General features: G+C 38.1%; 1 protein-coding gene across 2 annotated transcripts in view; it reads left to right on the forward strand.

Moving 5' to 3' along the window:
• VWA8 (von Willebrand factor A domain containing 8) overlaps positions 1–22,162 on the forward strand; it is a 185,969-nt gene that overhangs the window by 151,436 nt on the left and 12,371 nt on the right. For both annotated transcript variants that reach the window (XM_027815848.2, XM_027815857.2), the window contains exons 38-42: positions 7,264–7,372; positions 8,120–8,276; positions 11,532–11,640; positions 17,391–17,516; positions 19,390–19,548. In XM_027815848.2, the coding sequence (XP_027671649.2) occupies positions 7,264–7,372; positions 8,120–8,276; positions 11,532–11,640; positions 17,391–17,516; positions 19,390–19,548 (660 nt within the window). The remainder of the gene's footprint in view (positions 1–7,263; positions 7,373–8,119; positions 8,277–11,531; positions 11,641–17,390; positions 17,517–19,389; positions 19,549–22,162) is intronic.

The raw sequence follows: 22,162 nt of genomic DNA on the forward strand, positions 1-22,162 counted from the left end.
AGGAAAGGCCAGCTCTGTTTAAGCATAGCTGAAAGGTTTAGAAAAATTTTATTTGGGGAGGTTTGAGGAATGGAAATGTAGTCCTTTTTTAAAAATTACAAACTGCATCCCTTTACACCTGCAGGATGTTAGCCTGGAATTAGAGTATTTTTTCTGTTTCTTCCCCCCTTTTTAAGTTGTATCTGGAGTATTAAAATAAGCATTGTGTTTTGCAAAGAGGACTAGGTATGAGTTAGTCCTGGCAAGGCCAGATATATTAAAACTCAGAGGTGAAAGGTCTGTTTCCCTGCACATGAGGCAGCTTGCCCCCTTTGGAAACCAGAATTTCTTTGCCAGTCATCAGGCAGAAACTTGCTTTTGTTGATCTGAGCACCACAAAGGAGCTTTTCTAGCAAGCGCTGAATGGGGGGCACTGACTCATCCTGTGCCCTTCAGGAATTTTAATGAAGTTAACCTCATCAGGATACAAAAGTAAGCTGCTGTATTAAAAGACCATCTAGTCTGTAGCCAGCCTGCTGTGTTGAACAGAAGCCTGTCATGTACAGAGTAGGATGACAGGAATATCTATGACCAAAAAAACAATCTTCATCAGAGACGCATCCCAGACTGCATTAAGGAAAAAGTCCTTTGCATTTTACTGGCAGTCGTCACTCGTTTATTACTTTTCTGTTGAAAGCTAGAAATATTTTCAACCTTGTCTGACATCTGCTTACAAAGTCTAAAAAATATTTCCTAACCTGTAACCATGAGTTCTTTTGCTGCCAGCTGTTAAGTCTGAGTACATGTTAAGCCCCTCTTTTTACAGAGCTTTTTTAAGACAGTAATGCAGGTATGGGCGTCTAAGACAGTGGGAGACATTGGTTAGATCTCGTAATGAAACTCCAAGGAATAAAGGGAATTTCAAGTGGGAAAATATAGGAGGAGATGAGATTCCCTCTCTTTCCCTGTCTCTGCAGTAAAGAACTCCTGGGATTTTAGTCCAACCATTAACACAAGACTGCTACGTCCATCACTAAACCATGTCCCTAAGCACCGCATCTATGCATTTTGTAAACACCTCCAAGGATGGTGATTCCATCACCTCCCTGGGCAGCCTGTTCCAATGCTTGACCATCCTTTCAGTGAGTAAGTTTTTCCTAATACCCAATTTAAACCTCCCTTGGTACAACTTCAGGCCATTTCCTCTCGTCCTGTCACTTGTAACATGGGAGAAGAGACCGACTCCCCCCTGCCTACAACATCCTTTCAGGTAGATGCAGAAAGTGACAAAGTCTCTCTTTAGCATCCTTTTCTGCAGGTTGAACACCCCCAGTTCCCTCAGCCGCTCCTCACCAGACTTGTGCTCCAGACCCTTCACCAGCTCCGCTGCCCGTCTCTGGACACGCTCCAGCACCTCAGTGTCTGTCTTGCAGTGAGGGGCCCAACACTGAACACAGGGTTCGAGGTGCGGCCTCACCAGTACCCGGTACAGGGGGATGATCATTTCCCTGGTCCTGCTGGCTACACTATTTCTGATGCAAGTCAGGGCGCTGTTGGCCTTCTTGGCCACCTGGGCACACTGCTGGCTCATATTCATCCAGCTGTCAACCAGCACCCCAGGGCCTTTCCCACCAGGCAGCTTCCCAGCCGCTCTGCCCCCAGCCTGTAGCGCTGCCTGGGGTTGCTGTGATCCAGGTGCAGGACCCAGCACTTCTCCTTGTGGAACCTCATACAACTGGCATCAGCCCATCGGTCCAACCTGTCCAGATCCCTCTGCAGAGCCTTCCTGCCCTCAAGCAGATCAAAACTCCCTCCTAGCTTGGTGTCATCTGCAAATTTGCTGAGCATGCACTCAATCCCCTCATTCAGATCATTGATAAAGACATTAAACAGAACTGGCCCCAGTTCTGAGCCCTGGGGAACACCATTTGTGACCAGCCACCAGCAAGGTGCAACTCCATTCACCACCACTCTTCGGGCTCGGCCAGCCAGCCAGTTTTTAGCCCAGCAAAGAGCACACCTGCCCAAGCCATGAGCAGCCAGGTTCTCCAGGGGAATGCTGTGGGAAATGGTGTCAAAGGCTTTACTAAGGTCCAGGTCGACAACATCCACAGCCTTTCCCTCATCCATTAGGCAGGTCTTCTTGTCATAGAAGATCAGGTTCGTCAAGCAGGACCTGCCTTTCATAATCCCATACTGGCTGGGCCTGACCCCCAGTTGTCATGCACATGCCATGTGATGGTACTCAGGATGATCTGCTCCATAGCCTTCCCCGGCACCAATGTTGGGCTGACAGGCCTGTAGTTCCACCGATCCTCCTTCCAGCCCTTCTTGTATATAGAAATGTATAGTTGTGCTACTTGGGACTGCCTTTGAGGTAGTGAAGCTTCTTTCTAAAGACTTCTCTTTTTTTCTCAGTTTCATTGCAATGTATGATTAAGATTACTGTGTGCTAAAATATTGTTAAACTCACTTGTACGAAATTGGCTGAAGCTAAATTTGATAATGCTTTTGGTTAGTTTTACTCATAATGCCAGAGAGATTTGTTTGCAATATATTAGAAGAAAATTAATTCTGAGCTGAAAAGGGGAGTACTGTAATTGTGGAAACAGCTGATATATTAGAATGAAATACCGATATGTGTGGGACATAAATAATTTTAATAATAGAGTATAGCAGCCCTCTCCATAATTCACACACTTTTGTTAATGGGTTATTGCAGGCTCCTTTCTGCCCATAGTTGTGACGATGTCTTGTAGAGGCGATGCACGGTGTATCTGGGTCAGCTGTGTGATCCTCAACAAATTCAGCTCCTATCTTTTACTGAGGGATGATATCAAAATGTGATGTAGTGCTTCCCTACTCTTCAGGGGTTAGTTTTATTGAATTTGATAATTTCACATCAGAATTACATAGAATTCAATCCCACATTCACCTAAGTGGCAAGAATGTGGTTCGAGATCCACTTCCAAACATGGTTAAGATGTGGGTAGTAAAATATGAAGTTCCCTTACCATAGTCTGCCTGACCAGCTGAAGTCTAGACAAAACTACCAGCCTTTGACTCCTCTTCAGAGTGGCCCCTGTTACAGATTGGTTTGCCTTTAATAGCTGTTTGGCATAAATAAGACACAGATGTGAAACACCTGGTTTCATTGTGTTGTTGAGCGCATTAAATCACGTAACTGCCTTCTCTGAGCCTCTTTACCTTCTTTATGTTACTATATGAAGGATGATAAGATCACTTTCCAAACTGAATGTGTTTGTATCGATTTCACTTATTCAGTTTGCTCTTAGAATCCCAATTTTGTCAGGAGAAATAATGAAGTGTAGCCATGTAAAACTGTTTTGGCATCCATTCGTATATCTCAGAAGGAACTGATACAGAGCGAGTTGTTCAGATGCCATGTATCCCTCACTGAATGTGAAATGAATGTTTATTTCTATTCATGCCAGGCTGCCCCTGCTGTCGAGGGTGAATGGATGTGTAAGAGGCAGGACCAGAAAATTAAGTCAAAGCATTAACAACTCTTGGTGTTTGCTATTGTTTCTTCATTTCCTGTTTTCTCAAACACTTCTTTCATACCATTGCCCTTTCAGAGAAGCACACTCCTGCAGTCTTCATATTGTTCTCACATTAAATTTTTGTTTGTTGCTTCATTGTCTTTGGAAGACCTACAGAGCCTCCATCCACAAAGTTCTTTTGAATGCACCCATCACCCATTGGTGTAAGTGCCTGAGAATATCATACAGTCCAAGAAAAGAACAAAAATAATTTAACCAGGGACTAAGACCATTGATGGTCACTGAGAATTTGGACTCTATAGAGAATAAAATAAAAATCACATGTATCCCAAGAGAGGATGGCAGTTGTGCTTATTGTGAGGCGAAGACTTAGAAGAAGAACCTGCCCAAACAGCCAGTGGAAGAGTGTTTTGATGCTCTAATCATTAAACACCAATATGTATAAACAAATTTAGATAATGCACAATTGAAATGTGTTTTGTGAGTGTTTTGGAAATAGTGGTTATTCTGGAAATCAAAAGGAAGTCTTAGAAGGCAAATTTCACAGTTTTTCCAGCTATTCTACTCTGAGCTGCACCTCATAGCTGAAACCCAAGGCTACCAGACTGAATTAGTCTGTTGTTTTACAAAACTATGATATGCACACCAGGCAGTATGGAATCTTCACAGTAATGCAGTAATGAATAGCGCCTTTCAGTGCATGTATAGCTAGAAAGAGCACAGCTTTCTCTCAAATAGAGACATTTAGTCAAAACTCTCGCTGAAAGAAACAAAGTTGATAGAAGTGTTGCAATAGATTCAAGTGGAAAGTATTCAAGAGGGGACAGATCAACTTTTGAGCGAGCAAATTATTTATATATTCGGAAAATATCCATCACAAAAGTAAGAGAAATCTCAGTAGGTTTAGAAGTTCCAGTCAGACAAGATTGGAAAAGTTACTGTGGATTTCTTAGATTTGTTTGAGCTTTTTCTCTACTTCCAGTACTTTTCTTGTCTTGCTTTTCACTCTGGACAAACTAGATTTTTCCCACTGGATGTCTTTCACTTTTTCAGGTTCATAATACATCCAGGTTTGGATCATCCCCCTTAAATCTACCTTTTAAATAATTTCTAATGTCAAAAATTCCTCCAGCCCTCAGAGGAGTGACTGATCTATGGCTCTTCCATCTCTTTTTATCTGTCATGCTGAAGAATGCATCGTTGTCCAAAAGTTTTTCTCTTCAGTTTATTCCTCATCCTTCCTCTGATTTTATGTCCAGATTCAGTGATTTACTGTTTACTTCTTTCTAAAATATATCTTCAGTTGTAATCTAGATATTTGCTAGTCTAACTTTTACTTCATAGGGGTGCCTTCTGAGCAGAGAGAAGTTATTTGTCAAATTGCCTTGAAGCCCTTCCATGGAGACAGGGATGGGAAGAAGAGAAGCCTAGTAAAACACTAATGGAATTACCTAAGAGCTCAAAGGAAAACCAGGAAAGTACACCCAGAAAGTTTTCTTCAAAGGGCTCTACAGTCTGTTAATTTAATGTGGTTTCTAAGTGTATGATAAATTCAAAAAACAATTACCCCAGCCAGCTAGCACTAATAAAAATTGGTTGTTAAAATATTCAAATGTAGCAAAATTCTACTACCTTTTTTGTGTGTACATGTTACTTAAAAAACAAGTAAATTAATGAAGCTGCTGCAATTAACTGACATGATATTTACACATCTGCTGGTGGTGTTCCATTCCAATATCCTTAAATTTTCACTTATTTTTCCCAGTAGCCTATTAACTATATAAAAAAAATCAGTAAGGAGGTCACATTCTTAAGCTATGATAAATTGTACCACTTGTCTCTTTCTCTTTCAAGCAATTTTAATAGAAATTGAATTTTGGATGTTCTGCTGTCCTTTTAAGGACAAAAAGTCACAAATCATTATAAAATAAAAGATTTTCTATTAATCACATGCTGTTTCAAAGTTAGGAATACCTTCTTTAATCAGATCAGCACCATTGTAAAAGAGATTCATATTAGAAATTGTCTAGTGTATATGTACTAGAAATACTATTTGGGAACAACTTATTATACATGAGAAAAGTATATGAGCAACAAAGCTCTTTTGTCTACAGAATTTTTCACTGTAAAAATACTTTTATTTCAAGATATTTAGTGAAATTTTTCAATGGAAAAACTTGACAAAAATAGAATATAGCATTTGTGCCACTGATTATGGTTATTTTTGTCTCATAGAGCTTCCTTTTGCAGAATTTTGAGTATTTTTCTCTGAAGGACCCAGAAGGATGAACATGTAATAAATTTTCCGTCGTTTTATTGTTCGTCTTTACAGATTAATACTTAGTTTTGGTTCATGAGGCTGACACTACTGTTTTAGTTTTACGGTTTTATTTTAAAATAAGTTCAGTGGGTTTTGTTGACCTGTGTTTCTGATAGTTTTGGAATCTGCTAGTTATGCAAAAAAGAACACTTTATTTTGGAGGAAATCTCTTAAACCAAAAAAGCATATAACCCTAAGGGTAACATGCTGTTGTAGTTAAGTATCTTTCTTCCCATACAAATGTTAAATTAATGTAATTTATCAGATTTTATACTAATGACATGCTTCATAGAGTATGTATTGTACCTCTTTGCATTAATATAAATTCTACAAAGAGAAAAAATGGTGTTTTCAATAGCTGCCAAGATACTGTTGTTAGAGCACATGTTTTCAGATCAAAAACATGCATGGAATTCATGGCAGCGTGAAGCTCGGTCTAGAAGACAGTGAATTCAAGGGTTAAATTTCTCTACAGTCCTGTTGAAAACCCTGTTAATGCCAATGAACTTCTGAGAAGGCAATAAACTGTAGTTATTGGGGCACATAAATTGATCATAGAATTAAATGTATTGTGGTAGATGAGAAGGAAGTTAATTTGTAGAGGTTAAAGACATCAATTTTACATCTCTGTCATTAAGTTCCGTTACAAAAATAAAGCAGCATTAAGTTACAGAAAGATTAGTAACTGAAGGGCAGTTTACACATGAATCATTGATTCACTACATGACTCAGAGTTCATAACGGGAAGGAGTACTATTACCTTCAGTCCCCTATTTAAATCCAGCCCCAGCCTAAAGTGACTCAGCCTGGACCATCTGACAGCTGTTGCGTGTTCAGCTGTGCGGTGACTCAGTGGGGCGAGTAAGCAGACAGGTGTAGGAAACCCACCACTGTGGACTTCTGCGGTCATGGCAGGGAAGTTAAGGATTACGTGAGCATGTCATTTGAACTAGCCATTTACTGACCACTCTCAGAGTAGTGTGTGTCATTTCTTTAGTCCCCCTTCATGAAGGGAAGATCGATCTGCCCATCAATAAAGAATGTAGTTGGGTGTGCCCGAGATTTGTAAATGGATGTACAATACTATGAGAAGTCTTCAAACTGCAGATGATTCTGCCTACAGGGGGATTTTGAATTATGTTGGCAATTATCATAAGCACTTTTCCAGTATGGGTGAGATCTGAATGCACTGAGTGCTTCGATGTAGCGGTAGTCTTAGATCTGGTGTGGGTCTTAACATGCCACTTCGGAGTGCTGTTTTACTCTTTTATCTGTTGTTGTACTGCTTTATCCTGTTGTCCTCATCAGGTGGGATGTTGCATTTATTGAATTAATGGCGGTCCTACAGCTCTTCAGCAGACCTAGTATGTTGTTATTAGGTTGTTACAGCAGTTTTCCTTGCTGTAAGAGAGATTTACAGTTCTGGTTTTTATTTTACAGATAACTATTCAGAGGGACAGTGGTTTGGATGTCAGTTCCCCCAAACATGGAAAAGTGGATCCAGACAACATGCCACATGTTGGTGGAAATACTTGGGCTGGTGGAACAGGTTTTTCATTCTTTTCTTTAATGCATCATTGACAGATGTCTGAAGGAGATGCTGTGTCAAAAATGGGTTTATACAAGGCCATTCTCTGCTTAGAGCTTTTTTACCCAGTGCAGGATTGCTTTGCTGCCAGTGAAAAGTAGTATTTGCAGTGTCTAACTTAACCTGTATATAGCTGATCTCTACTTGAATTACATTCTGTTCATGTTTCTTTTCATTGGCTATATAGAAAGCCAGAAGCTTGCAGCCATAGAAATTAGCCTGAGTCGTTTGCCATTTTCTTAGATGTCTTCCATCTGCAGCTGCAGCAATGTAGGTGGCATAGGGAGGAGGTGCAAAGTGCCTCCTGATTCTGAAAGGGTGTGATAGTGATCACTAGCTGAAATGGTCTGGGAGCAGTGTAAACCAGCACATTCTAGGGAGAATACAGTCTGAATGAATGGTTTTAAGGACCAGGAGCTCTGAGGAGATGTACAAGACTTACATGATCTATAGTCCCCTTCTACAGGGTGGAAACTTTTACGACTCCGGTCTCAAGGGACTGTAAACATTAAGTATTCCATTGCAGTTTTTCTTTATCATGATAGCTGTTTGATTTTGAAAACCTTTGGCAATAAATATGTCTGTTGGGGATTGTTGGCAACATTTTTTGAACATCTGTAGATATGGCAATGGAAGCCTTAAAGAAAATGTGTTCTCATTTATTATCAAATATATGTTCTTAATTGTTTATTATCTCAACCGTGTTAGGTGGGAGAGACACTGCTGGATTAGGTGGGAAAGGTGGGCCATATCGACTGGATGCTGGCCACAGGGTTTACCAAATATCTCAAGCTGAAAAGGATGCTGTTCCTGAGGAGGTTAAGAGGGCTGCTCGAGAGATGGGTGAGAAGGCCTTTAAGCAGAGGTAATCTGAAAGTCTTGATTTTCCCTTCCATTTCCCAGAAGAATTTGAAAAAGATGGCTAAAAATAATTTTCTTTCTTAACTGCATTTATAATTTAACTACCTTCCCTGTTCTTCATCATTTAACCAAGCTTACCAGCACATGATGAACTGTTCTGGACAACAGATATAGAAAGCTTTATTGTATTAAGCGACACTGTTAAAATTACTGGGTGATTTGGTAGAGTAAAACGTAGCTAGGTGGATAAGGAGACTGGTGTGAATGTTTATCTTTTTTTAAAAGGGATCTACCATATGAAAATTTCTTTGAATTATGATGAATCCAGTTTGTGTGTTGTTAGGGGTTCATTGCCTAGCAAATCTTTCAGAATAGATCATTACAAGCAGATTGCTTCTGTTTGAAAGATCTATAGCCAAATGGTGAGATGATTTGAACCATTAAACCTCAGCAGACACTTTTGCATGAACCACAGCTCTCTCCCAGCGTTAGTGTAATGTATGGTTACTAATCAACTGTTTCCCAGACTATGCACAGAGATTCAGGTTTCTTCCACCAATTGAACTCTCAGTACAACTTCTGGCACTTTGTATTAAAAAAAGAAAAGTGTATTGACAGTCATTCCAAATGAGTCTTACATTTCAGCCCAGAACGTATTGCAGTGTGAGTATCTCTCTGAAATCAGAGTGTACTAGACACAGATTAAAACATAATAAAAAATAAAAAGCAAATAAATTTAGAAGCAGCTTAGTCAGCTCACATTTTGTTGTTATTAACAAAGTGATTCCCAATGGGCAACAAAACTGGGTGCTGTGAGGAGCAAGTGAGATTGCCGTTTCCTTCAGCTGATATGTAAATAATTAGGCTGTTAAGCATAAAGCACACACTGTACATGAATCACTATATTTAAAAACAGCAATTTATCTATTGCATTCAGATTGTTTATTTTTTAATCATGATTTTATTACTGAATTACATGGACCATTTAATATTGCCATTAGAGTATTAGTGATCAATAAAGACAAGGAAGATGTATAGATTATGTCAGTCCTTCACAGGAAAAGATCCTGAAAAGAAAAATAACTTTTAATAGTCATGTAATTTACACAAGCAACATAGAGAAATTTAAATGAAAAATAGTCACTTAAGGTTTTGTTTGCAGGAAGAACGCAGAGCTTGTTGTGTCTTTTTTCCTGGTGCTTTATGGGGGAGCAGGTGGGGGGGACTACTTTTAACTGTTTCTACATCCCCATTCTTCAAAATTACTTATCAGTTGCTTCGTAACAGAAGCAATCAATATATATGGTCTTGGATGCTGTTCATCTCTTTGTGCCTATGCACATATACACACCTGGCATACTTTTGATACATTTCTACCTGTCTGTACGGTGATTTACAAAATTAATGCTAGGGGAAATTCCTGGGCATGTGGTGTGGAAACAGTGCAGCTGTGTCCTGTAAAATCTGAGTATCTGTACATGAGATAACAATTCATGTCCTGCTAAAACCGGTGAGCTGGCACATACCAGCTGTAAATGTAGCCTATTCTGAAGCCACATTTGACTTGAATAATTATTCTGTACTTTTTGGATAGTTGTGGAACTGAGTTAAGAATAGTGAGGTTGGAGTCTTTGGGCTGACGAAAAACAATAAGAGGGACTGCCCATTTCACTGTTTTGTTTATACACGATTATTTGGAAAGGAGAATTTTAGTATGACAGCTATTGGTTCTTTCCTGGCTAGATAGTATTGCTAGTGGAAAACATTTTAAATTGCCTTATTTCACTAGAATGAAGTTAGCAGCTGCTCTTGAATGGATGCAGTATTTTTCATGGTATTTTTCTGGACTAGCTTTCGCTGTGGATTGATGTGGAGTCAAGCACAGTAAAACTGCACAAGGGCTTTTTTTTGTTTGAAACAAAATGTTTTTCTTCATTGATGTGAAGATACTGAACTCTGTTGGCAGGATCCGTAAAATGAATTATACAGCACTGAAAGTTACATTTTCCTGTCTGTAATGAATAAGAGTTGGCTATAATGACTATGTCTATGCAAAATTCAAAATAGAAAAAGACACAGTCATACTAAAGGCAAAAAGATTTGATGTTTTATTTTAATATTATCATGAAAAGGCTAGTCTAAACAGCAGTTCTCATGTATACTGTATATTCCAGGTGAGTAACTTGTGATGGTATTATGAATAGAGATATAACTAGCCTATACATACTTTACTATTTATAGCTCATTTAAAGATCAGTATTTTAAAAACAGTGTGAATGAGCTTATTCTGTTACGAAATACTTGTTGAAAACAGCTCTGCACGGATAGGCCAGTGAGTTTGACCTCAGGACTGAACCCAGCCACATACTGGATGCCAGTATGGGCAGATACACAACCGCTGCTTCGCTACGTGGTGCTGGGTCATGGAAAATAACAAACACTGCACACTCCCAGCATATTCACCTGTCCCCTACCTAGCTCATTCTTCACTGTTAGACCTCTTTAATTACATTCCAGTTGTGAGTTTCACCAATTTAAGAGTATCTGCTTAGCTACAACATTGAGAAGAATGATACAGGCCTTTAAGTGGGCACATCTTAACTTATAGGAAAAGCATGTGTTTGTTTTTATGGTGCAGATATTGCACTGTCTCTTAGGCCTCTGGACAGGATAGTGTCCAGTGACATGACTCATTTTTTTGTGAGGGAGCACAATTTTGTTAATGTTCATTTAAAACTTCTTTATTTCAAGGTTTCATCATTTTACGAAGCACAGATAGCTATTTGAGACAGAGTTACTAGTTGTAGGTCTTCAAGGACAGATTTTATACTGTGTCTTTACTTAACCTTTGTGTTAAGGCGTGGATCATGACATGTTTAAAATACTCCGACAGTGAAGTAATGAATAGAGACTCATGATCCTTTTATGTACAGATAGCAACACCTGAACCAATAAAACCTTTAGAATTTGATCACGGTTTTCAGAACATCTGATTTACTTCCCAAACATCAAAGTGATTAGGAGAGAGACAAAGGATTAGGAACTTTAATAAGTTTTATGTGATGCAATCCTTATAGGCATTGGTGATCACCTGCCGTGTCAAAAATTCACAAAAGCAGCTGCCACTTCTTTGATTTGTTTCCTGTGTGTGGTTATTACATTTCCCTGTTATCAAGTAAATGAATTTGTAATTTACATAAGTAAATGGATTATATGCTTTTTTCCTAGACTGTTCTTAGCTTCCTGTTCTTTGCTTTAGGTTGAAAGAGATTCAGATGAGTGAATATGATGCATCAACTTATGAAAGGTTCTCTGGAGCAGTCCGACGCCAAGTTCAGTCACTTCGCATCATCTTAGACAATCTGCAGGTAATCTTAGATTCACTGATAAAGGAACATGGTGAACTCATCACATTAGGCCCCAAATACTATCTTGCTAATATCCTGTTACCATCTGTGATCATACCTTTCAGGGCTAAAAGCAGATTCAGGTTATAATCATGGCTAGGAAAAAGAGTCTCATATTAAGGCAGCTCTTCAAAGGCAGCTTTTAAGTGGATCCCAGTGCTCATCTCTACAAGTTGTGGTATTCCCATACTGCAGGTTACAGAGATTATTCAGGAGCCACAATTTTGTGAAAGAAAATGCGTTATTAAAAGAACGTGATAGTATGTAGAGCATAGCCTCTGTATTTACCTCCTGTCCAAAAAACGTTTTTTAGCTGAGAAGTGCAAATGCTATAGATGTTAGAAAAATGCCCACTCCAGGTAGGAGCTCTACCGCATATGCAGCTGAGAACATCATTTTTTTTCAAGTTTGTTTTTAATTCTGGCTCATAGAAACATGTAGCCCAAATCTCTTAAGTGGAAGCTGACCAAAACCACCAGTTTGCCTTTCTTCTAGTAATTGGTCTTGTGGTTGTTCCAGGTTTCATTAATACTAGTGTTCATATACAGGGTAAATAGAATCAAAAGTGCATTGTTTCTAGGAGAAAGCTGCTACTCTTCAGTGAAAATTCAAGGAAAATTAATTTTACTCCTTATAGGCATCTCTGATTAAAAATATTTCTGTTGAAGGCTACCAACCACAGGTATACATGTACCTTAGTTTATTAGTTAGTCAGTGTGCTGTGTCTAATCTGTATCCTTACTTCAGCAATAAAATTGAAATACAGAAAGAAATTACTTTTTATGATTGACAGACTCCTCTTGGGTCAAAAAATTCAATCCCCTGGTATTGCAAATAAGAATTTGCCTTACTTATATGTTTAAGCCTTTGTAACTGCAACACTTCTATAATCACATATATACACAGAGAACCATTAACCACTTTTATTATGAATGTATCAATTCAGAGAGCTCCTGATGTAATGAATGTTTAAGATGGCCATGATTAGGTGATTCATGCATCTAATATATGTTTCAGTTCAGGACATAGGCTTTTGGCTTGTAAAGACAGTTTCAATTGAAAAAAACTTAGATATAAATCTCAGGTTTTCCTACACCATTTATATCTAAGTGCTTTTTTTACTGTGTTTCTAGTAGACATGCCATTGGAAGCACACTCTAGGAGTGAAATGAGTAAGCAAATTTTCAGGTTTAAGTCTTTTTTTCACTCTGCCTTATCTACTCCTTGGAGCCAAAATTCTTACATTCAGGGATCATGTTAATCATAATCAAAATATAACATATTTTAATTTAAAGAGATGTATCCTGTTGCTTTCTTAAAAAGGTCATTTTAGTATCAAGGCAAAGTCTTAACAGCCTTAGTATTTTGAGACTTTGCCAGCTTCCTTTGACAGCTAACCACAGAGCTAGTAAGTGTACTTTATGATGAAAAAACAAAAACTGTATTTGGAAAAGCTAGATTGTAGAATAAGAGCAATACTGAAAGCAAATTTTTAGCTTTATAAATTTTCATATAGATTTTGGTAAGGTTTTTTTTTATTAGAAGATGCACTGGGAAAATGAAGGTAAATGATAACAGGACTTACTTAGTTGCAAAATGCTTTCTGTTAATTGGGAAGCTGAGTCCAAACACATTTCATGTTATCTTTTTGAGAAGAAAAAAAATTATTTGAATTCTTCAGCACGGTAAGTCATTCAGCCCTGATGAAGGACTATGCCTTGGTCTCCCCTTTTTTCTGGATAGTCTTACGTACACCATAGGTTCTCAGCTAAACCTGTTTTCTTTCTGTTATCAGTCAGGCATTCCTTATTTCACAAATAAGAAGTCAATGCCACAGTAGGTTGCAGTAGACTTTGCAGCTCAGTCTGTGTCTTTTTAACTTTGTGAAAATCCCAAATGACCTTCACAGTAGAGAACACTTTTAGCTTTTTAAAAATGTTTGAGTTCATTTTCTTTCAAACTCATTGTATTCACGTAATAGGAATATATTGTCCATGTATATTTAATCTGGATTTTCTTTTCGACATATGCCTTTTTATTGTTAGGTTTGTGAGATTTTAAAAAATATGTTCCTTTGATTAGATTTTATATCCCAAGAATCAAGAGGCTGGGATTCAGGCCCAGTTATTGATGGCTCACAAAAATTAGTAGCAGCAGAAAGAGGTGCTTGGAATAGGCTGATCCTTGAAACCAATAGATAAATACAGTCTGAGAATGTAATTTCATTGTTCATTTCACTTCACATAGCTCACTGATCTCTGTCAGCTCTTTGAACAACGTTAACAAAACATTACAAGTTGTCATTTATCTTCTGTAGAAGTAGCAAAGCCGGAAGTCCAGGAAATCCAATGACGAGCTTTCTTCTTTCTCCTAATGCTGGCCAAACCCTGAACAAAGCTGTCTGTCTGAACTCCAGATTCAAAAGCTTATGGTCAGTCAGTCACTCAGAAAGGCCTTCTTAGATTTTAGATGACTTGCCTTCCAGAAGGTACTTCTCTTTTTATTGATTATTACAGAGGGAATCTGAGACAACTGTTCCTATAGCTTCTGAGCATCGTTTAGGCACCTACATTTAAACTGGGCAAACCTGAGTCTGAGTCACTGAGTCTACTGGGGCTCTGTCTGATTTATGTCATGTAGGAACAGTCTGATCATAGCAGCAAGAATAAAATAATGTCTGTCCCATAATAAACGTGGCTCAGAGACCTGACAATTCAAAAAAACCCCTGTGCCCTGCCAGTAGTAGTTTTCTGACTGTTAAAAGCAGCTAAGGGAACATGAGTGTACTATTTTCCCAGAAACACATGCAGTCCACAACTGGCAGTATTTCGGACCTACTGCTAGGACTGACATATTTAGATATGGTCACTCCACATACACAACTTTTTCTGTGATATTTACAGATATCACAGGGGAGGAGGTTGGGTTGGTTTGTTGGGGGGTTTTTTTGGGGGGTGGTGGTGGTGGTGGTGTAAATATCCCTTTGATATCTTTTCAGTGAAAAGAATTACTGCAGTGGCGTACTGTGATCAGCCATTGCCATGCTGATAAGATACGGTATCTAGCACATTTTTCTAATTTCCAGAGCAGCACAGTGAATATCTATACAATATCTTTTCATCAGTGTGGTTGCAGTATGTTGCAATAGTAACAGGTTCTATGCCCTTTCTGGTAAAATATCAAAGCAAGGTATATATGTAATAGCTATGTTTTTCTCTGAAAATTGTACATGCTTTTAAACCTATGTTGCTTTTAAGCTTATGATAATTACATATTGAAAATGGTATGAAGCTTCTCTCTAATATATACGTGCATTGTGTAACACATGTGCTTAAGGCAATTAAATTTTTTTCAGCTTTTATAAAAGGAAATAAATTCTTGGGAATTCTGCACAGAAGAGGCAGATGCTAAGTAGTCTAAATAATTTTAGCATCATTTTGTAAAGAGTTTAGGTCAGATTTTGTCGGCATTCTTTCCTGTTTTAGGAGAGAGTGTCAACTCTGTGTTCCTCCAATATAATTTCAGCTCAAATACTGGCTTTTGTTGCATAAGCTTCAAAAAGTATTACATGGTTTTTAACTATATCCATTGTTAAAAGCACTATTTTTCTCACACTGCTGTTCCTTCAACAATGAATAGTCACAAAGGTAAAGCATTGTCGATGAAAACAGTAGTAAAACTAACTGAGAATTTGCTCATTGAAGCCAAAACTTTATAATCTTCTGGGGTTTTGTCCCTGCTGCCTACTGAAAGGAAGAAATGACAAAAATCTGACAACACAGCAGCCCTAAGGAAGTGTTAAAGATCTACCTCTGTTCCAGTACTTACAGTGGCTAAGATGACTAGGAACAAATTCATCTCGTCTGCATCATCCCAGAAGGTGCATGATTCATTTTAGACAGCTGCTCACTCAGCAGCGTGTTGTTTCCAGGAGCGTTTTTGTAATGGTTAGTTGGAGTGTTGTTGAAATTTGCCGTGAGTTGTCCTACTGTGTTCTTCACAGCAGGAAAACTGCAGTGTGACGTTTTGGTGGAGCATGTAGAGGTCATCTGGAATTTTCAGGTGTCTTTTTGTGATGTTACACAACTCTTTGGGCAACAAAGTAATCAATGATCCTATGGAAGAAGGGACTTCAAATTTAATCCCAAGAGTATTTAATGATGGTGGAAATTACTAGTTGGTGGGAAAAACAAACTCATGGATGCCCCACTGCCAAAGTGGGTTAAAGTGAGGTTGACTGTAGCACCATGAAAATGTGTCAGCGGGCACGACTGACAGAATTCACACCTAAGAAATCTTTTCCACTTTCCCTTTCTGCGATACACTCAAAGGCTGAGCTTTCCATGTATCGCCATTGGTTTTGCCTCCCATCACGAAGCATCTGTAAAGGTTTTGACACTACTAACTAAAAAACTCTGTTTCTCACAGCTATGTAAATTCTATACTGTAAAATTAATTAATCAAAACTTTTTCCTTGTGGCTGTGTATTCTTTCTGCCCACTTATTTTCATAGCCAAGTAGTCCGTTAGTCTTGAGTAAATATAGGCAACAGACAGTAGTCCAGAACTCTTTCTTCATACATACCCAAAAGAAAAACTCATAAATTTTGACCAAAGTGAAATTAAAAATTGTCTGAGCCTTAAGAAGCCATCATCTGACTGCTCAGACTGTAAAAAATTGTAAAGATTTGTCCTTGCAAATCCCAGGCCTGCAGTTCACTAGGGATTTGTAATGTAATACTTCCTGCTCATCAGAGAGCAACTGATTTGCATTCCTCAGAACCAAAGTTTAAGGCAGTTTGTGTCCTGCTGGATATTTGATTTTCCTCCAGCTGCTGACCAATTTGCTGAGAGTGCAAAAGCATTATACATATGCAAATTTAAAATCTTTCCTTGCTAGGCTTGCTACTAGGATGAGCAACTTCAACCTGGAGATTTAAGCAGAAATGAAATAAACCATGAAACTCATATATGCAGACTTTATTGTCATTAGGTGGATCTTATGTATTATGAACCATGCTGAAGGTATCCTTTGAAAACCTTCTTAAATGTGTTGCTTGTAATATGAAGAGGAGTTCCATGAATATTTGAATTCCTGGATTGTAGTGCAAGTTCATCAAGTCAGGCTGTAGATAACTAGTGTCCTTTTAAATAAAACAAAAGAAGCATTTAATGGACTCTCTCTTGAGTATCACAATTTTCAAGGGTTTTATTTTAAAATAGAAAAATAGTTTATCGTTAATATTGTTTTAAAAGAAACCACTTATCATTACCTAAGGTGAATACTAATTAGTTTTACCTTTAAGTCACCCAGTGTTTTTTTCTGACACTGCTTGGATTAAGAACACATAACAAATGGTCAGTTATGCATGTCCCTCTGGTTGTATGTATTTCTGCAGAGGCTTGTTACAGCTTTCCAGCATATTTGAAAGAAAAATGTTAACTTTTCTGCAGTCCACAGTTAAACTCTCATGTATGAAACATCTTTAAAAAAGCAAAATTACAAAGGGAACATGTTCTTTGTAGTGTTATTTTGTCTTTCAGAGAAAAAGATCAGTACAGCTATGAAAATGTGTTTGGAATTCTTTGACTTATGCCAAAACTTTCACATCATTATAAAGAAAATGCATGTGTATGTCATGTTCAGTAGGTCTTAAATGGTCCAACATACACTCATGTTACTGAGTGAATTAAGGTTTCTTTCTGTTGTAGGCCAAAGGTAAAGAAAGACAATGGCTGAGACACCAAGCTGTTGGAGAGCTAGATGATGCCAAAATCATTGACGGGCTGACAGGAGAAAAAGCCATATATAAACGACGGGGAGAACTTGAGCCACAAGTAAGTATCCAACAAGTAGCAGGGAAAAGTGGGGAAGAGCTTAACCGTTTGCTGATTACATAGTGGCTGTACAATATCTGTGTTTGTAGTTTGAGTAAGTTATAGGGATAAGAAACTCAGAATAATCATTGCTGGCTTGGGAGGTCCATGATACAGAGGCAACCACAGGGTGGAAAATTTGCTTTACCTCTTCTTATAGTCTTCCATATGTATTTCCTGTTGGCCACTGTCAGAGAGGGGATGCTGATCTAGGCAGTGCTTTCTTTTGATCCAATGCAACAGTTTTTATGTTCTTATTTATATTTTAATGAGTTGAAGGCAATTAGCAGATAACATTTTGTTCGTTTGTTTTTCTATGAAAAAGAAAAATATTTTCTCACAAATTTAATTTAAATTTTGTTGATAAACACACAAGTACCCTAGGATTTTTTTTTAAATGTTTTACAAATGTCTTCTCCTTATTCTGTGATATGCAAAGAATTTCAGCTTCCAGAGACACTTGGATTTACGTGAATAAAAATTATAATGGGAAAAAAGTGTGAGGAAAAGCCATTAAGATACGGTGAAGTTCTCTGTCTTATGGCTCAATTCAGCTGTTCCTTAGAAGACATTACGGTTAGGCGAATGTGAGTCAGCAACACAGAAACCACTTGAGTTAGACCAACAAAACCTGGCCAGAACTGGTTGGGCTAGTCCATAGTATTTAACAGTAGTACTGAATGACAGATTACAATTTTTAACTACGCTAAGAATGTTATTTTAAATAGCAGAGTACAACATATTTTTGCATGTCAACTACCCACATCTGATGAATCCCTGGTATTGTTTTTTATGCTACTTGGTCCTGATGACTGTTGCTTTGAACAGTTTATGGAACTTGGCACTGCCTGTGTGAAAGATCAATAAAGGAAAAGTGATTAGATCTTCATTTCTCTCTCTCTCTTTTTTTTTTTTTTTCCCAAAATGTGTTTACTTAATGTATCAGTTTTAAGGCTTTGTAAAATTAGTTCAATTAGGGGAAAAAAAAAGGACATCTTCAAGTTTTGAATAAAAAACAAAATAAATGTAGAATTTAATGGGCCCTCTCTCTCCCTTTGTCTTTGGGAGGACAGGGTTGCCACAGTCTGTTAAGAGAATAGTTACAAGAATGAAGTACACAAAAGCTTGCAACCCTTTACAGGTAAAAGAAACACTTTAGTTATTTGTTTTTAATGTGAATGTTCTTTTTGCCAGATCATCTTTAATAGCCTTATACTTGAATCCAGACTCACCTCACTGCACACTAAATAAAACACCTCCCTTGAATGTACTGTGCCAAAAATTGTTAAAACAGGTGGGGATTGTTTTCAGGAAAAAAGAATGGTTTCAGCAACAGAATGAAGAAGAAACAAGTAGTTAATCAGAACAAGATTTCAAACATTTTTTGAATGTTACTAACCTCAGCAGACAAGGTTTTACAATCATATGCGGGTCCCTGTTAGTACTGTAAGCCAAGAAAAAGCATTTCCATTATAAGCTTTGGCAGAAAGAGCAAAATTGAGAGGTTTTTTACTGAAATAAAATGTTAAGAATCAAAACTGAGACACAAAAACTATTTTCATGACAAACATGTGTGGAATTTTTCGAGGTATTTTGTTTCCAGGCATTGAAGGTGAGGGGGAAGAATGAGTTATCTGTCAAGTAACTGGTTTGAAACAGTTAGAAAAAAGGTTAAAATGGTTTTGCTTTTTTTTTTTTTTAATAATTGATGTTTTCTGGATAAAAGTTTCTTGCTTTGCAAAGTCCACTGGGTTCTTTTTCTGAAATGCGTGATCATTACTGATGTTTACCTTTCCCATTTATGTTGGGATTTATTCTGCTGTTTCCCTGTCAGCCTGGGAGCCCCCAGCAGAAACCTAAACGTTTGCGCCTGGTGGTGGATGTTTCCGGTAGCATGTACCGCTTTAACGGGGTGGATGGACGACTGGAACGCTCCATGGAGGCTGTCTGCATGGTCATGGAAGCTTTTGAGAACTATGAGCATAAATTCAAGGTAATTACAGCTGGGCTAGGAGCTCTGTGGTTATTGCACAGGCTCTGTGGAGCAGTGGAAAAAAGTGTTTCAGCAGTCAGTCTAGCCAAATAGCATTATTCATTCCCACAAGAAAATAAAGACATTAATCTATTTCTAGCAACCTGAAAAATAATACTAGTGAATGGATAAGAAACATTACACACTTCGGCAGAGGAGCATTCAATCTAAGATTTTTAAGACTTTGATATAGTGAGATTTGCTGTGGTTTTCTGTATTTGTTTATTTGTTTCTCTGGGCAGAAACACTTAAGCCTACAGAACACAAGTATAAGTGAATTTCAGGGCATGCAAAGATGCTCTGCCTTTCCGTCTGCCCGAAGTACAGACAGTAGTACTTTGTCACAGGAAGACCAAACTTCCTTGTCCCTTATTTGTGTTCTCTTCCAGTTACCTGAAAGCAAGAAAATAATTTCTACTGCTGAAAGATACTAGGTTCTAAATGTCATTTAATAGTAGCCTGGAAAGGAATTGTAAATAATTTTTATACCCTTTTTGGTCTCAGTAAGCCTAAACAAGGTCTAGGATATGTTTCTTTAACCTTAAAAAAAAAGACAGGTATGGCCAATCTCAAGTTCATTCTTGACAGACTCCGTGTTCGATGGAAGAATAAAGATGTCCAATGCCTTTACCCAAGAGCATCTCAAGCACAAGACTTCAAATACATCTGAATAAATGTAGAATCTCCTAAACAAAATTAGTAGAAAATTTAGTCCAGATCAATTCAGCCAGGTCTGCTTCATGTTGCTCCTCTGACAACATAATCCTACAGGTTCCTGTTCTTCTGTAGAATCTCCTGTACAAAAACAGGCCATATGGAGGTATGTACTTCTAGAATGTCTTCTACAGTCCAGTCATGCAGACTTCCATTTGTCAGGGAAAAGGCTGTAAAAAAGGGCACAAGCCTTATGTTTTTAGCCTACTTTCCTAAGGAAAGGAGTCATGCACTAACGTACTCCCTGGCAGTAATGCTTTCTCCCCCTTAAACATGCTTAAACGGAGCACGTTGCACAATTTCAAACAAGTTTGAAACTGGGTTTGTTCACAAAGACACTAGATTCCTGCAAATGTTATGAAAATAGGCCAGGTAGAGGGTGATGCTCTGCATTCCTGTTGGAGAAAAATGCTGTAACCATAAGCTTAGACCTTAGCCCAGAGAAGCCATGTGGGAACTCAACTGTAATTAAGAACATCATGGGAAACAAGGGGTGTATTGGTTCAGCTGCTCATGAATCTCCTGCTCACTGATAATAGAAAAGGTAATGTTAATATTAACAGGGGTAGTGTAATTATACAACACGATTTGTGTAGCTTGGTAAATCAGGCGTATCTGAGCAACACGAATATTAGTATGGCCAAATGCAGGATTGCCCACAAAGGCATGCAAAATAGAAATAGTGGACACAAGTATAAAATGATATATTGGGATATATCAACATGGCTTTTGTAAAGGGAAGTAGTGCATTCTGAAGAGTGTCTATATATGTGGCAAGCAAGGTTGGTTGACAGAATCTCCTTAGCCAAAAGCATTTGACAAAGTCCCTCACCAGAGGCTTGTGAAGAAATTATACTACTTTGGGCATAAAAGGGAAAGCCTTCAGATAAAAGAATTACTGCTAAAAATATGGAAAACAGACTAAGTGGTCATTTTTTACAGTGAAGTAATACAGGAAGGTCACTGGTGGAACTCTGGGATTTGTGCCAAAGCCCATGTTGTTATGTTCTGTATATTTGTAAGTGATCCATAAAAGGGCATGGATAGTGAGGTGGCAAAAGTTGCTAGTTTTGTGAAGTTATTTGGGAAAATAAAAAGGGAAATCCAGCTGGAAGAAGTTGGAGAAGGACCTGGCCATAAATGGTGGCTGGGAAATAAAATGGCAGCTGGTGTTCAGTGCTATTAAATATAAAGTGCTACAGGTGGGAGAAAACAATTCTGATTTTAAATACACAATGAAGAAGTCTTAGCTATCCATTAGTGCTCACTCTCGGCTATATATTAGTGCTCAATAAAGAAATCTTGCAATTATGTTATATGGTTCTTTGAACACTCAGTGCCCACTAGCTGTCAAAAAAAGCTAATTGAACATTAGAAACTATGAGCAAAAGGACAGAGAATAAAGCAGAAAACATCAGAATGTCACTGTAAACATCCATAATGCATTCACATCAGCAGTAACATCTGCAACTTTGGTCCCCCATCGCACAAAAGTTGTTGTAGAGCTGAAAAAGAAGAGAGGGTGACAAAGATTACAAAGAGTATGGAGGGGTCCCCATACAACAAATGGCTAAGGAGGCAAGAACAGTGCAGTTTGGAGGAGACAGAAATCAAGTAGCTGATAGAATCTTGAGTAAAATGGAAACAGTGACCAGAGGACGGTTGTTTTGTTCTGTTCTACGACAGCCATTCTGTTCTTGTTATGAAGAATGAATTATTTTGCATTTACAGAACAGAGGACAGTGGCTTAGAAGTGATGACACTGAAAAAAGATGTTGTGTAGTGGCAGATAATCAGCTGTCCTTATTTCCAGTGCAGCTCAATAGCTGAGAACCCAGACATGACCCTCAGGTGCATGGTA

The sequence above is a fragment of the Falco cherrug genome, chromosome 2 (assembly GCF_023634085.1).
Source record: "Falco cherrug isolate bFalChe1 chromosome 2, bFalChe1.pri, whole genome shotgun sequence".
Taxonomy (NCBI): domain Eukaryota; kingdom Metazoa; phylum Chordata; class Aves; order Falconiformes; family Falconidae; genus Falco; species Falco cherrug.